Source organism: Mandrillus leucophaeus, unplaced genomic scaffold (genome assembly GCF_000951045.1).
Source record: "Mandrillus leucophaeus isolate KB7577 unplaced genomic scaffold, Mleu.le_1.0 Scaffold892, whole genome shotgun sequence".
Taxonomy (NCBI): domain Eukaryota; kingdom Metazoa; phylum Chordata; class Mammalia; order Primates; family Cercopithecidae; genus Mandrillus; species Mandrillus leucophaeus.
Genome location: NW_012109719.1, coordinates 733,576 through 750,048, shown reverse-complemented (window position 1 = coordinate 750,048; position 16,473 = coordinate 733,576). Strand labels below are relative to the sequence as shown.

General features: G+C 37.4%; 1 protein-coding gene across 1 annotated transcript in view; it reads left to right on the top strand.

Annotated features, from left to right (window-relative positions):
* Nucleotides 1-16,473, top strand: part of RECQL (RecQ helicase-like) — a 32,483-nt gene that overhangs the window by 14,019 nt on the left and 1,991 nt on the right. The window contains exons 6-13 of the mRNA XM_011969477.1: nt 760-866; nt 3,797-3,995; nt 9,660-9,826; nt 10,635-10,716; nt 12,037-12,185; nt 12,276-12,393; nt 12,893-13,031; nt 14,504-14,595. Of these exons, the coding sequence (XP_011824867.1) occupies nt 760-866; nt 3,797-3,995; nt 9,660-9,826; nt 10,635-10,716; nt 12,037-12,185; nt 12,276-12,393; nt 12,893-13,031; nt 14,504-14,595 (1,053 nt within the window). The remainder of the gene's footprint in view (nt 1-759; nt 867-3,796; nt 3,996-9,659; nt 9,827-10,634; nt 10,717-12,036; nt 12,186-12,275; nt 12,394-12,892; nt 13,032-14,503; nt 14,596-16,473) is intronic.

Below are 16,473 nucleotides of genomic sequence, written 5' to 3'. Positions count from 1 at the left end.
GGAGCTTTACCTGCAGTTGAGTTGCTTATAAAATTATAAACTGTTACTGTTTTTTTGGGAAAACTTTGTAGTAATTTTTCCCTGATGGAACTGTTTAGTGTTTGAACTGATATATGTTACCTTACTGAAATTACCAGTAGTGATTATTTAAAATGATAGCAAATTAAACATTTGAAATGTTAACATCTGTCTTTATTTTTATAAGGATAGAGTTCTGTTTAGTTGTATGTTTGTTTATTTGGCTTATAGTTACCTTGTGTGGTCATTTATTCATATCTAATTAATGAGAGTAAGAAGTAAGTAAGCTTCACTAAAGCTGCATTAAAAATTAATCTGAACTGATGGGCGGTGCCCACAAGTTAAGAAGGTGAATGGGCTGGGCACGGTAGCTCATGCCTGTAATCCTAGCACTTTGAGAGGCCAAGGTGGGCAGATTGCCTGAGCTCAGGAGTTCGAGACCAGCCTGGGCAACACAGTGAAACCCTGTCTCTACTAAAATACAAAAGAAATTAGCCAGGCATGGCAGTGGGTGCTTGTACTCCTAGCTACTCGGGAGGCTGAGGCAGGAGAATTGCTCGAACCGTGCAGGTGGAGGTTGCAGTGAGCCAAGATCGCACCACTGCACTCTAGCCTGGGCAACAGAGCGAGATTCCAGCTCTAAAAAAAAAAAAGAAAAAAAAAAAAGAAGGTGAATGGTTTGCAACGGATTCTGAGGGTGGTGTAAAGTTTAAGGTAGATTTTTTTTTTTCTTTCTTTTAGGTTTTACACTCGTCATTTGCCCATTGATCTCTCTTATGGAAGACCAATTAATGGTTTTAAAACAATTAGGAATTTCAGCAACCATGTTAAATGCTTCAAGTTCTAAGGTATGTTTCAGTGGCTTTTTTTTTTTTTAAATATAAACTATTCACTGAAGTAGGAGCTTTACCTGCAGTTGAGTTGCTTATAAAATTATAAACTGTGAACTGTTTATATCAGGAGTTGCAAACTACTGCTCTTGGCTGGTTCTGGCCCACTGTCTATATTTGTATGTCCCATGAATTAAGAATAGTTTTTGTATTTTTAAATGGCTAAAAAGAACTAAAACGAATATTTTGTGAAATGTGAAAATTATTTGCAATTCAAGTTTCAGTATCCATAAATAAAGTTTTATTGAAACACAGCCATGCTCATTTGTTTACATGTTGTCTGTGGCTGCTTTTACAGTATAATGGCAGAGTGGAGTAGTTGTGATAGAGATCTTATAGCCACACAACCTAATATTTTTGTCTGGTACTTTACAGGAAACGTTTGCTGACCTGTTTCGTATTATCCATTCTAAAATAGTAAGGGAGAATTTCTAATTATGCAGTGTAATTAAATATGAAATATGAATTACTAAGAAGTTACCCTGTACCTATGGAATTTCTTCTATTTAGGGATGGACTCTTTTACCGTCATCTGTAGAATAAAGCATGTCCCAGCTATTCTTTTTTAAAAAGCATATTACTGAAATCTTCAAAAGGAGAGAGAATAGCATAAAAACTGCCATGTAGCCATTTCCCCCTTCAACAGTTATCAACATATGGCTAATTTTTTTAAAATCTATATACCTCCAGTCTTCCCTACCCCCTTCCCCTTAGTTTATTTATTCAGAACAAATTCCAGGCATCATATTTTAATTGTAAATTCCTCAGTATGTATCTCTAACTTTAAAGAAAAATGCTGTGCCATCATCACATTTAAAAACTTTAATATCAATTCTTTAGAATTATGAAAAATTCAGATTTCTCTGTCTCCTTTTTTTCTTTTTCTAAATATAACCCAGATAATATTCATGCATTTTATTGTATTTGGTCGATATACCCATAGGTTCCCTTTATCTCTTTTGTATTTCCCATGCAAATTCTTTGTTGAAGAAACCACATTAATTGTCCCGTATCTTTCTACATTTTCCTGATTGCATCTTTGTGGTGTTTTCTTTCTTTCTTTTCTTTTCTCTTTTCTTTTCTTTTCTCTCTCTCTCTCTCTCTCTCTCTCTCTATCTTTCTTTCTTTTCAGTTCTAGGGAACATGTGCAGGATGTGCAGGTTTGTTACATAGGTAACTGGATCCTGTTAGATCTAAAAGCCTGATTGTATTTGGAATTTTTCTTTTTTCTTTAACTTTTTTTGTTTGTTTGTTTTTTGCAAGAGTATACTTACTGTGGTATCACTCAAGTGGTACATAGTACCTGGTTATCTTTTTGTGATGCTAAGCATCAGTGGGTTCAAGTGATGTCTGCCTGATCTCTGGTTATCAGCTTTTCATCTAATGGTTTTAGCAGCCGCTGAGTGGCACCGTGAGAGCCATGATTTCATTAGGGAGGTGCAAAATGGTGATACCTAATTCAGTCACTCTTCGTATTAGCTACACTTTTTCTACAAAAATGAACTTCTTCCTCATTAACTCTGCACAATGAAAATGCTTGATTTTTTCCCCCTTTCTTTACCAGTTTTCAGAAAGAGTTGGTTTTCTAGCATTCTCCAAAGGTGGTCAACAAGATTTTTAAGGTATTTTTTTTCCCCCAAGTATCACTATAAACTTACAAATTTTGAGCTATAATATGATTCACCTTTGGAATCATATAAATATGTATATATGTAATGCTGAAATTGTCCTGGCCTTGGGCAGTGAGAGCCTCTTTAAGTTGGTTCCCGAATCTTTTCTCTTAACCCCATTGCTTCTGCTCCTTGCTTTCTTTTGCAGTAAGATAATCCATGTTCATTTTTTGCATTTCCTGCGCAGACCTAGAGTCAGCCATACCTCTAAGAAGCCCTGCTTCCTTTAGTTTACCCATATGTTTTTGTTTTATTTAAACTCCATGTCATTCTATTATAACTGCTCCTTCATTCAACAAAATCAGTCTACGGAGAAAACTGCTTTCTAATAATGTACTTTCTTAAAATTGGAAAAGAACATAATAGTAATAGAAAGTAGTTTAGAAAGTTGAAGATAATTACAAGTTCATGATATGTCCCCACTGCTTGAAAAGTTGGAGAGAGAAAAAAAGAACATCTGTATCCTAGAATATATCTAGGAATTAACAAACTGCTTTGCTGGGATGATGACAGCAGTTTGATTGTCTCTTTCTATCCCATTCACTGGCATGTTTTTATACTTTTTTGGTCCTCTTTAGGTTAGAAGGAAAAAAATGACATCTAATGTGCTAAGTATTATATAGAATTGTATTAGAGTACTAAGAAGCTAATAAATGTTAGCTTTTAAGATTTATTATTATCTTAATTTAATGAGTGATACTTTTTGAAACCCCATGGTCTTCATGTTTAAATAAAGAGATTAAAAGATTTGATGGCATCATTGAAGAAGTTAATAAATAATAAATTTTGTTCACATACATAAAGGGATTATAAATATAATGTTAAAATTAATAAAACCTACCTTTATAACCATAACAATTGCATCTAGCTCACATTTTAGAATATATTATGAACAATTTAGAATTATCCCTTCATAGAATAAATGCTCTTCATTGGACTATCTGTTCCTGTTCTTTTTTTTTGTTCTTTTTTGTCAAGTGAGTTTTTTTTTAATCACCAACAATGTAGATGTTAGTAAATAACTAGAATGCTATTTACACAGCTGCCATGATGTTTAGTACTGGGACATGGTTTCAGTTTTAATGAACCAAACGTCTGCTCCTAGAAGAGCCGAAGTCTATTATTGCTTTGGAGAAATGAACGTTTTCATTTACCACCTAGTATTTCAGTCTGCCAGCTTAGTTTTACTATCATTGTGTCTGTTTTTTCTGTTACTAGGAGCATGTTAAATGGGTTCATGCTGAAATGGTAAATAAAAACTCCGAGTTAAAGCTGATTTATGTGACTCCAGAGAAAATTGCAAAAAGCAAAATGTTTATGTCAAGACTAGAGAAAGCCTATGAAGCAAGGAGATTCACTCGAATTGCTGTGGATGAAGTTCACTGCTGTAGTCAGTGGGGACATGATTTCAGACCTGGTATGTATGTTTTATCTAGAAAGCTTTTTGATGTCATAGACCGTGTCCTTACTCAGCTTGGCATGATGGAAATCTCTGCTTCTATTAAAATCAGCCTCAAGTAGTTACACGTTGAATATCCCTTATCCAGAATGCTTGGAACCAAAAGGGTTTTAAATTTTGGATTTTTTTGGATTTGGGATGATCAGCCTGTATTACTCATTTTATCTTGCCTCATTATGAGGAGGACTGAGAAGCAGAATCTTTAGTTTCATTCCCCTCTGTAGTCTATAGTTTAATTGCCTTTGTCAATTATGGACAAATATGGACACATATGTTTATTAGCCAATAGTGGACATCTTTTTGGCATTTATGACATCTAGGTATTCTTTCACATTTGTTGAAGAATTTGCATCTGTTTCAAAGTTGTCATCTTTAGTCATCATTCTGGGGGTCTTTTTAGCACCCACCTGCAACTCCTCAGCATTAAACTTTGATGAGATATTTTAGTGACCTTTTTCTTCACCCCACCACCCAATCCTACAGTCATAGCCTAAAGTAAGTTACTCAGAATTGTTATATGCAAAAAAATCTTAAATTCAAAAATCCGACTCCCTGGCTTCAACTCATTAGGATTTGCTGGATCCCTCTTTTAATCCCGGCTTATTTATCCAGCCTCCTGTCCCTACATAGCAATCACTCTTTTTCCCGTCCAGACACCGCGCTGTTGCCCCGACTTCTGTTATGTTTGCCCTGGACTGCCTGGCCATTCTGCCAGTCTGCTTCAGGTGTTGTGCCTGAGACGCTGGATTCATCTAGACTTCTGCTTTCCCTATTCCTGCTGCTTGGCTACTAAACATTATCCAAAAAAAAAAAAAAAAAAAAATTGCATAACTCCGTTCAGCTTTTCATTATCCTCAGCTGTCCTTATACTTGTCCCTATTTCAACTCCTTTATACATTCCTTCCAACAAATGTCTCGTATCATTAACTTTCTATTCAGGCCCTAACTTGTACTTAGCAGATGCTTTCTGCTTCACAGGAAATAGATGCCATCAGGTATGAACAGCTCCTCTTTCTACTTTCAAACATTAGTAATCTTTGTTGTTTTTTTTTTTCTTTTGTTAAGGCAGAAAAGACCACTGCTTTATAAGGGTAACCGTGACCACTCCCATTTCATCCTTTCCTGCCTTCTTAAGATCTTGTACTGCCAAGTTCCTCACTCCTTCACCTTGAGTCTCTTTTGTCCCCTCCCTAAAAACAGAAACTAAAACACCCTTCTGATCTTTTGCACCTTTTAATGTGACTGTCCTCTTTCTGTTCTTTCTGTCACCATCAGACTTCTCAGCTTACCATCTCCATTTGTCACCTTTAACCCATTCTGAACTAATTGAATCATATCCTTCTGCCACCACCATCCTATTGAAACAGGTCATCGGTGACCCACCCCCAGTGGCTTCATCACGTGGTCTCATCTTCATTCCTCTTCCCACTTCAATAACATTTTATATATTCACCTCTCACCTTGCCACATGCTACTCCCTTGGTTACTGTACAGTAATGCTTGTCAGTGTCTTCCTTTCCATTATTACCTCCTTCGCTCATCTTCCTTTGTCTTCGTTTTAAATATTAGTGTTCCCTAGGGTTCTGACCTCAGTCTTTACGCTTTCTTACATTTCTCCAGGGATAGTGAGCTTGTAGCCCAAAGACTGCATTCTCTACCTACAGAATTACTATGGGCATCGTTTTTATTTACTTATATATTTTAAATGGATTCAAATGCCTTAAACAGGATGTATAGTCCTTTCTATTAAGGACCCCACTTTCTTAACCAGCTAATGCCACATGGTTGTTACCTGGTGGCCACTGAAGTTACCCGATCTGTGACTCTTGCCCTATTTTCAACCTAGGTGGTGGGATCACTTACGATTATCACCCTTGCTTAAGTATTACCGTGACTTATGTTGTCTCTGTGGATCTGCTGCCGAAGTGTAAAGCATTATTCCCATATCTAATTCTCTCACTTCTAAACTTTAAATTTATACTCCTAATTGTTTATCAGAAATGTGTATCTAAGTTAGCATGAACGAAACTGAATTCCCCCCAAAGAACTGCTCTTTTTCTTCTCAACTGGGAGTCACTATTTTCCCCAGAACTCCACTCGACGTTCTAACCAAAAACTTTTTATTTTCTTCACCTTTCCTTTCTCCCTTCTCCTCTCTACTCCCAAGCAATTTTCCCCTTCAGTCTTCTCTGTCTTAGAAAGTCATCCACTCACTCACCTGTTTGCTGAAGCCAAAATTGTAGCAGTTACCTTTATCATTTTAGATACCAGTCAGGAGACAGTTATTTGAACACAGAGGATTTTTTATAAAGAATTGTGAACTAGGTAAAAAGTAGATAACATAGATAACTGAAAAAGTAAAAAGAAAACTAAGATATCATGGAGTTAAAAGCTGGAAGAAGCAACAACCACCTGTAGGGCTGGGAGAACAGGAAGAAAAGATTGAAACAAATAAGACTTAGAAACTTAAAGGAGAGGCCCCCGTGGAACTGAGCTCCCTGGTGCTGGAGTCTCTTGGTGGAGCCAGAGGTGGGGTACATCTGTGATACAGCTGGTTCTCCAAAGGCTGAAAAAACTGCCAGCTGTATTTAGTTGCTCTTAAGGAAAGAAGTGCTACTGCAGGGATGAGAAGCCTTGCTGGGGTGGCAGTCACAGGAACACAAGCAAGCCCACAGGAAGCAGTTAGGGAGGAAGCAGCCATGGAATCTTCCATGCAGGGCCAGCAGGCAAAGCTGATGCGTCGTGTGCAGAGTCCTTGGTGCAGCATCCCAAAGCAGAGTATAGAAGGTAGGGTTAGAGATGACAGAAAAATGATGGATGACACACCATCCTTGATTTACGCTCCCTTTGCAGGTCCAGTCCACCACTCAGTGTTGTCAGCTCTGCCTCTAAAATGAATCTCAAGTTTGTCTACTCTTTGTGCACCTACGTCTTACATATAGTTGAGCTCCCTTCCACTGGTCTACTGCAGTAGCTTCCTAAGTAGTCTGTGATTCCGGTCTTACCCTTTTTGTTCATTCTCCACAGAGCAACCAGTGATATTTTCTAAATATAAATCAAATCATGTTACTTCCCTACCTAAACTAGCCAGTAGCTACTGTGTACTTAGAATAAAACCCCAAAGTTCTTAACTGGGGCCCATAGGGTAATAGGTGATCTGCCCCCATGTGTCTACCTGATTTCCTACTCTTCTTCTCTTACTTCTTAAGCTCCAGCTATGCTGGGCTTATTATGGGCACTTACCACTCTCTAATGGCGTATTTATTGGCTTACTCTTTGTATTGTCTTGTTTCTTTGCTTGAATTACAGACACCTTTGCATAGCATTTTTGTCTTGTTCATCACTCTATCTTCAGTGCCTAGGGAAGTGCTTGGCACCCAATGAAAAAGGTGTTCAACATCTATCTACTGATGAATGGGTAAATCTGGCACTCTCTCCCTCCTCCCTGCCACCTCCAGATCCCAGTAGTCACTAGGATCTGTAGGTTCATGTATGTCTCTTTACTCTTTCTGATTTGTCCTTAATGTCATGTCTTATTTTATATTCTGTATTATTTGTTTTCTGGTCTGTTACTGCCATCTTTTAACTGGTTTTCCTTCAGTGTTTTGTCTATTCCAGTCTATATTTTGCACTGTCACCAAAAGATGATTTATGAAGCATACGTCTTTAGAAATTACATGACGGACTGGGCGCGGTGGCTTACGCCTGTAATCCCAGCACTTTGGGAGGCCCAGGCGGGTGGATCATCTGAAGTCAGGAGTTGAAGACCAGCCTGGCCAACACGGTGAAACCCCATCTCTACAAAAAATGTAAAAACTAGCCAGATGTGGTGGTGTATGCCTGTAATCCCAGTTACTCGGAAGGCTGAGGCAGGAGAATCGCTTGAATCCAGGAGATGGAGTTTCCAGTGAACCAAGATTATGCCATTGCACTCCAGCCTGGGTGACAGAGTGAGACTCTATCTCAAAAAAATAATTACATGATGACTCCTCATTTCCTATAGGATAAAGTCTCAGCTTAGAATCAACTGGCTGAATTGTTCATAGCTTTTCTTTTTTTTTTTGAGACGGAGTCTCGCTCTGTCCCCCAGGCTGGAGTGCAGTGGCGCGATCTCGGCTCACTGCAAGCTCCGCCTCCCGGGTTCACGCCATTCTCCTGCCTCAGCCTCCCGAGTAGCTGGGACTACAGGCAACCGCCACCACGCTTGGCTAATTTTTTTGTATTTTTAGTAGAGATGGGGTTTCACCATGTTAGCCAGGATGGTCTCGATCTCCTGACCTCGTGATCTGCCCGCCTCGGCCTCCTCACCTGCCTTCTACATAACAGTGTCAGTCAGGGTTCAGGCAGGGAAGCAGAGTCACGATGAATGTTACGGGATAGCGGTTTTACTGTAGGAAGTCGATCTTGAACAATTGTGGGAGGAACTGGGGAAGTGAAGGTCTGAAGAGGGGAGTTGGAGGATTAGAGAAAAGTAACGGATTGATGCCTAAGCACTGGTGCAGGAGGACGAGGCAGAGCCTGTAGGGAAATCTGCAGCTGGCATGTACAGTGGCAAAGAGGACCCCTAAAGGGAAGGTCGTGGAAGGGTCTCTGGTAAGCTACTTCCTGTGAGTAGCTATCGCCTCTGTGGGTCTGCTGTTGACTGGCAAGACCTGTAGTTGGGAGGAACAGCTGAATGAGGACTGGAAAAGAACTAGGATGACCTAGAACTGGCTGAGCACTTCTAGATCTGTCCATCATCCTCTCTGCTTGTAAAGACTTTGAAGGAGCAATGTTAGCTGGTTCACTTCTGCCACCAAATCTTGCACAAGTTCCTCTTTTGGGTCAGCTCTAACTTGGAACAGGAAAGAGATTCTGGGAAATGTAATTTCCAGCTTAATGGATTGGACAATAAATCCATCCACCACAAGACTCTGTGACAGCCCCAGTGAACTGCTTGCTGTTGTCTGAACATACTAATTTCATGCCAGTGTATTTGCAGTGTGTATGCTGTTTCCGCTGCGTGATGTTCGTCTCTTCCTAGTGAACTTCTGCTCATTCTCTTAAGACATAACTCAAGTATTATCTCCTTGAAATCTTCACTTCCCAAGCAGCTGTTCTGTCCTCTGTGTTTTCATAGTAGTCCTCTACTTAGCATATAAGCAATTTCTACCACATTTTTTTTCACTTTCCCCCAAATAGTTCAAGTTCTTAAGGGAGATTAAGGACAATCTATCTAGGGATTTAGATGCATATAACAAGTTTGAGCCTAGAATGGTTTCCCAGAAGTAGGTTATATACAAAGCAGTGCTGCCCTTACCAAGCTTTATTTGGTCTGATGACACTAGGTGGTAGCAGGGGTTCGTCTGATGGCCGGTTTTATCTTTTGTTAGTTGTAATAAATTAAAACACTGTGGCTATACCCACTGTCTCTTGAGTCCACTGTGACCAAGAATAATATCTGGAATAAATATAATAAAGCCTGCACATCAAAAAGGCTAACACAGAACTGCAAATTTACTGCTATAGATGGCTGTGGAGATAAAATCATAGTAGTCATCGATTATCTGCATGATGTTAAAAGGTATAGTTTACTCTAACTCTTAAAGGATAGAAAAAGGGCTACTTTATTTGTTTTTTCAGATTATAAGGCGCTTGGTATCTTAAAGCGGCAGTTCCCTAACGCATCACTAATTGGGCTGACTGCGACTGCAACCAATCACGTTTTGACGGATGCTCAGAAAATTTTGTGCGTTGAAAAGTGTTTTACTTTTACAGCTTCTTTTAATAGGCCAAATCTATATTATGAGGTATGTAATTTTTATGTCCATTCATTACTTTTGTGAAGAATTACACAGAGAGGATCTACCTTTTTATTATGTTTGTTTACATGAGCAGCAGTTAAATACTTTACAAAAACTTTTAACATTAGGAGGTAATTATAAGTAGATTCTGTAATTAGGGCTTCATTCATGTATCTTTTGCTACATAATCCTTTGTTAAATTAAACGGAAGACACTCTTGCTAGGTGACACTTTTTATAAAATATATGAGTAAGTTATATATCTTTGTTAAATTTCTGTATGTTCTTTTTTGTGTAAAGATGGGGAGAAAGGATGGAGTGATACTAAGGACCCTAATTACATCTCTGTTCAAATTAATGACTAATTAATAGAAGTATTAATATGCCATTAAAGATTTGCCAATTCTATTTAGATTTGACTTGATAAACTTGAAAAATAACCTAACAGCTGTCTTTTCTTTCTTTCTAAACCCTTTTAAGAATAGATTTAATACTTTTCTGAGTTTTCATTCAAGAGTTATTTATGTTACGGTTTGCTTTTATAAAAGTAGCATCACAAAATAAAAAAGTCTTCATCCTTACAAGTTAGTCACTGTTCCTGTGCTTGCTCTTCTCTGGTAAATTAAAAAAATAAAGATCAAGAAGAGTCTGGAAGGAGGAACAGATGAGTCAGATGGGTTGAATCCTATGAGTAAGTGAAAGAGTAATAGAAAAACACTATGGTCATGAAAGAACTGCATCCTGAAAGTTGTGAGTAGACAGCCACTTGGATGGTACTCATTCATTTACTTTTTAATAAGTTACGTTTTTTTTAGGTTCGGCAGAAGCCCTCAAATACTGAAGATTTTATTGAGGATATTGTAAAGCTCATTAATGGGAGATACAAAGGGCAATCAGGTAATGTAAAAACCAACTTTGGAGACAGAGATAACTTTCAAAAAGTGGCTTCATATTATATTGAGAATTATATTGATAACTGAATAACACCAAAAAAATTAATGTGTAGCAGAAGATACTTGAAAATGTGTGATAAAATTAATTCACTTGATCTTAGAAGTTGGGTGTGACATTTGCTTATGCCATAGATTATGAGTCATCAAATTGCCTGATCTATTTTTGCTTATTTACACTTGCTTTAGAATAGACCTGATGACTTAATGTGAATTATCAACAGCACATATTTAGTACGTATCCACTGAGTACAAAATAGTGGCTTAAGCAACTGATGTTCTAAAGGGATAGAAAATATACTCTCTTATAGTAAAGGACACATTAAAGCAATAAGTAAATCCAGTAGTACATACTGAATAGATTAGGACATGAACAAAGATGTTCATGTCCTAATTCCTAACCTGTATGTTACCTCACATGGCAAAAGGAAATTAAGAGTTGCATATGGAATTGAGACTGTTCATTAGCTGACCTTAAAATCAGGAGATTATTTTAGATTGTGTGATGTGAGAAGAACCAGACACCGTGATTTTGATCCAGTGAAACCCACAGTACACTTCTAAATCTAAACTACAGAAATGTTAAGAATAAATTTGTGTTGTTTAAAGCCACCATATAACCAGCAAACCATACATACATGGTTTTCTGGGTTTAATGACTAAACAAATGTTACCGAAGCCAGGAATTTGTGTAAAAGTAGCATTTTAAACTGTTCTATGGATTTCCAGGAGGCAGTAATGGGTGTCCTGGTTAAAAGGAGTTCTAGGGTCAAATAAATTTGAGAAAGGTTGTAGATATTTATTCTGCCTGGACATTCACAGGGTATATCAGCAAACTAGAAGCTCTGACCATCCCTGAAAATAAAGAGAGACACCCATTTAACTTTGTTGAATGCAATGTTCTCCAAATTAATTTGCATGCAAATTAATCTAAATTAACCCAAAATTAATCTGGAGAACACTCATAGCACATTTGTTAGCATCTTACAGACATCAGTTTGAGAAATACTGTGTAGTGGGAAATAAAGAAAGAAAAATAACGGGAATGAAAACTGATGGCTCAGGCTCATTTCTGCTTTAAAGCAAGCTGGTGCTCAAGTCTGGAATTATACCAAAATGTCAATATATGCACAAGGCCTTGAAATTTTTCATAATTCTTTTTTTCCTTCTGTGCATTGTATTAATCAGTGTCCCGAATGTGTGTGTTGAAAATTATCTTCCAGGAATATACCATATCTGTCTAACAAATGCACATATTTTACTGCAGGAATCATATATTGTTTTTCTCAGAAAGACTCTGAACAAGTTACGGTTAGTTTGCAGAATCTGGGAATTCATGCAGGTGCTTACCATGCCAATTTGGAGCCAGAAGATAAGACTACAGTTCATAGAAAATGGTCAGCCAATGAAATTCAGGTTAGGTATAAATCTTCCATGGAAGCCTAATTTACATTTAAAATATTTAAACTTGATTTAATTAACTGATAAAATGTTAAAATATTTCAGGTAGTAGTGGCAACTGTTGCATTTGGTATGGGAATTGATAAGCCAGATGTGAGGTTTGTCATCCATCATTCAATGAGTAAATCCATGGAAAATTATTACCAAGAGAGTGGACGTGCAGGTATGTAGGACTCAAATCCAGAAGTAAATTTTTAGAAAGCTTTTCCCAAAAACACATTATAAGTGTTTAATAAGTCTGTATATTTTATCTTTATTGGATAGTATTTTTAGAACAATGTATTTTTAGCAGTCTGACACTTGCATATGGAGAAATTTTTACTTCTGTTGTTATCTGAATTGTTTCTTCTTATGTATGTTAAGATAATTTGATGTTCATCTTTGCCTCTTGAATTTTTAATTAGTGATTTCAAATCTGTAACTTAACTGGATTATAGACACATTTTTTTAACTTAGTAGAGCTGATTATTGATGTCTCTTTAGAGTTTTTTTTAATTTGAGGGTACCCATTACAAATTAACTTCCACATCTCTAAAATTTCTAGATGTAGTATAAAACATTGCCTGCTAATTTTACATATATCATTTTTGCATATTTTGAATTTTTAAATGTAATTCCGCAATCTCAAGGTTTCTGCAATCTCAAGGTTTCTTACACCACAGGTCGAGATGACATGAAAGCAGACTGCATTTTGTACTATGGCTTTGGAGATATATTCAGAATAAGTTCAATGGTGGTGATGGAAAATGTGGGACAGCAGAAGCTTTATGAGATGGTATCATACTGTCAAAACATAAGCAAGTAAGCCACATACCTTTTTATAACTTTTATCAATTAAATATGAAAGTATATGACATCATTTTTAAGTTCTTACTAAATACATTGGTGTAACACCAAAGTACAGATCTATAAAAGCAGATGTTGGAGGGTAGGTAGGGCATCAAGAAAAGATGCCCTATCTTTGAGAGAATCCTCCAAAACTACTTTTTTAATTGAAGGTTTTTGAGACCACTGATAGCAGTTGAAGCCTTTTTTTTTCTCTGGCACTGGTGTACAGTTACATGCTTTAATAATTTTGAAAAGGTCTATGGTTAAGATAGGCATTTTGAGAGTCAGGCTCAGTAACATGTGCCATCCTGCTAGCTCATGTGTCAATGAAATACCAAGTTTCTCCTTAAGAAGTAAGTTTAAATCTACTTAGGGTGGCTTTCATTAGACTATATAGTTTCCTGAAAGCTTTTTTTCATAGTTATCTTTGTGCTCTTATTGCCTATCACATAAAAAGTGCTCAGAAATGTCGAGGTGGTAAATAGCAGACAGACAGTGATAGAAATGTTCTTTCTTTCCAATAGATGCTACAATAATCTAGTTAAAAGAAATGAGAAAATGAAAATGTCTTTAAAAGCCCAGTAGATTCTCATGAAGCACATTTTAAGGCTTCGACTCAAATATTGCTACTTAAAAATGTAAGAAACTATTTTACTGTCAAGAATATTCTCCTAATAGTTGTAAAACATTGAATTTAAAAATGGAACTCAGACAATTTTTTAAACAGTGTTTATCAAGAATATGTGGGGAAAAAAATCCTATGTCGGGGGCACAATGTGCCCCAGAGATGTTCATGTCCTAATTCCTAACCTGTATGTTACCTCACATGGCAAAAGGAAATTAAGAGTTGCACATGGAATTAAGACTCATTGGCTAACCTTAAAATGGGGAGATTATTTTAGATTGTATGATGTGAGAAGAACCTGACACCCTGATTTTGATCCAGTGAAACCCATACTACACCTCTTTTTTTTGAGACAGAGTTTCGCTCAGTCGCCCAGGCTGGAGGGCAGTGGCGTGATCTGGGCTCACTGCAAGCTCCGCCTCCCGGGTTCACGCCATTCTCCTGCCTCAGCCTCCCGAGTAGCTGGGACTACAGGCGCCTGCTGCCACGCCCAGCTAATTTTTTGCATTTTTAGTAGAGACAGGGTTTCACCGTGTTAGCCGGGATGGCCTCGACCTCCTGACCTCATGATCCGCCCGCCTCGGCCTCCCAAAGTGCTGGGATTACAGGCGTGAGCCACCGCGCCCGGCCCATAGTACACTTCTAAATCTAAACTACAGAAATGTTAAGAATAAATTTGTGTTGTTTAAAGCCACTAAGTTTATGGTAGTATTAAGGAAGTTATAGGAAGCGAATACGGTATATAATGGTGTAATCTGAAAGAGATTCTTAAAACTTTATTATATCCTCTAATAATCTGTATCTTTAAATGTGTTTGCAGATGTCGTCGTGTGTTGATGGCTCAACATTTTGATGAAGTATGGAACTCGGAAGCATGTAACAAAATGTGTGATAACTGCTGTAAAGACAGTGGTGAGTTTGTTGTTTTGTAAACCTTTATAGGCTAATACAGTCATATATTGCCTAGTGACGGAGATATGTTCTGAGAAATGCATCACTAGGTGATTTTGTCATTGTGCAAACATCAAAGTGTAGTTACATAGACCTAGATGGTATAGTCTCCTAGGTTATATGGTATAGCCTATTGATCCTAGGCTACCAATCTGTACAGCGTGTTACTGTACTGCATACTGCAGACAACTGTAACACATTGCTAAGTATTTGTGTATCTAAACATAGAGTAAGTACAGTAAAAATATGGTATTATAATCTCTTGGGACCACTGGCATGTACGTGGTCCATCACTGACCAAAATATTATGTGGCACACATACAACTGTATATACAGCTGGGACATGAGAGAAGTATTAGACTTCCAAATGGATTTAAAAGATTAAAGTGTGACTCAGATTTTCCAGAATTAAAAGTATCAACATGAAGTTTTGAAATAAAGGTGAATAAAAGGAAAAGTCTTACGTATATGCACACATTTTATATTGCTATACGGAGGATGTGAAATTTTTAAGAAATGAAGGAAAATATTTGAATTCTTCTGAATAGAAATGCTATTCTGTAAGAAAACACTAACCATGTGATAATCTCTAATACTTTATAGTCACTAATTGAGAAGAAAATTTAGTGCAAAAGAGAGATTATAGAGAATCATTTTTGATCCAGTTAATGGCTAATTAGTCATAGGAGATTTACTTAACATTCTTTTAAAGGTAGATCAGCAGGACTTGTTTTCTGAGCATTGATCACAACCCTGCTGATCAAAACAGAATCTGGTCAAACAAGATGTAGCAAAGAAACTGGCCCAAACCAGTTAGAACTAGAAACTATAATGTATTTGCATGCTGTAAGACACTCCCACTAGCACCATGACAGTTTACAAATGCCGTGACAATGCCCGAAAGTTACATGGTTCTAGGAACTCCGTACCCTTTTCTAGAAGATTCACAAATGATATTCCCCTTATTTAGCATGTAACTAAGGAGTAGCTGTAAATATCGCTTGTGAGCAATCTACAGTGCCACTCTGCCTTTGGGGTAACCCTACTTTGTCTGTGGAGCCGCCATTTTCTATACTCTATTGCTAATAAACTTGCTGTGCTTTCACTTTACTCTGTTGGCTTGCTCTCAGATTCTTTCTTGCATGAAACTGGGAACCCTCCTGGGCTGAGTCCCAATTTTGGGATTTGCCTGCATCATTTTGGCACTGTATTTTAACTTTTTGTCATCTGTGTGTTGTATTTGAAGATCTGGACCAGCCAGTACCTCATGGTAAGACCTTACTGAGTTCTGATGCCTTGTTAGGTGGAAGCCACTACATTTTTAACTTTGCAGAGAAATTTATGAGTTTATTAAACCATCTTATAAAATAACAAGAGTGTTATATATAAATCAGGGTACTGGTGTGTTAATAATCGGGGTATCAGTTGAGGACATTCTTGTTGCTAAATCAGAGCGCACAGGAGCCTATAACTAGACAGGGTCTCCTATACAGCACACCTCTTAGTAACTTAATCACATCTAGCAGACACATCTAGAGTATATGGCAGGGCTTCTGATAACTATTTTTTTTTTTTTAATATCACTGTAAACCGCACAATGTAGAGACCATAACTTGGTCTAGTGACAGAGACTTGAGGAATAGCCTAGTCTTCATTCAGAATACATTTAAAAATCAGTGTTTAGGGTGGCTCACATTGATAACCAGCTTTAAACCAGTTTAACCACTTAAGATAGCCTATCCTTGCCCTCATTTCTAAATCCCAGTTACCTGCTACCATATTTGTTTTATTACAGCATTTGAAAGAAAGAATGTAACAGAGTACTGCAGAGATCTAATC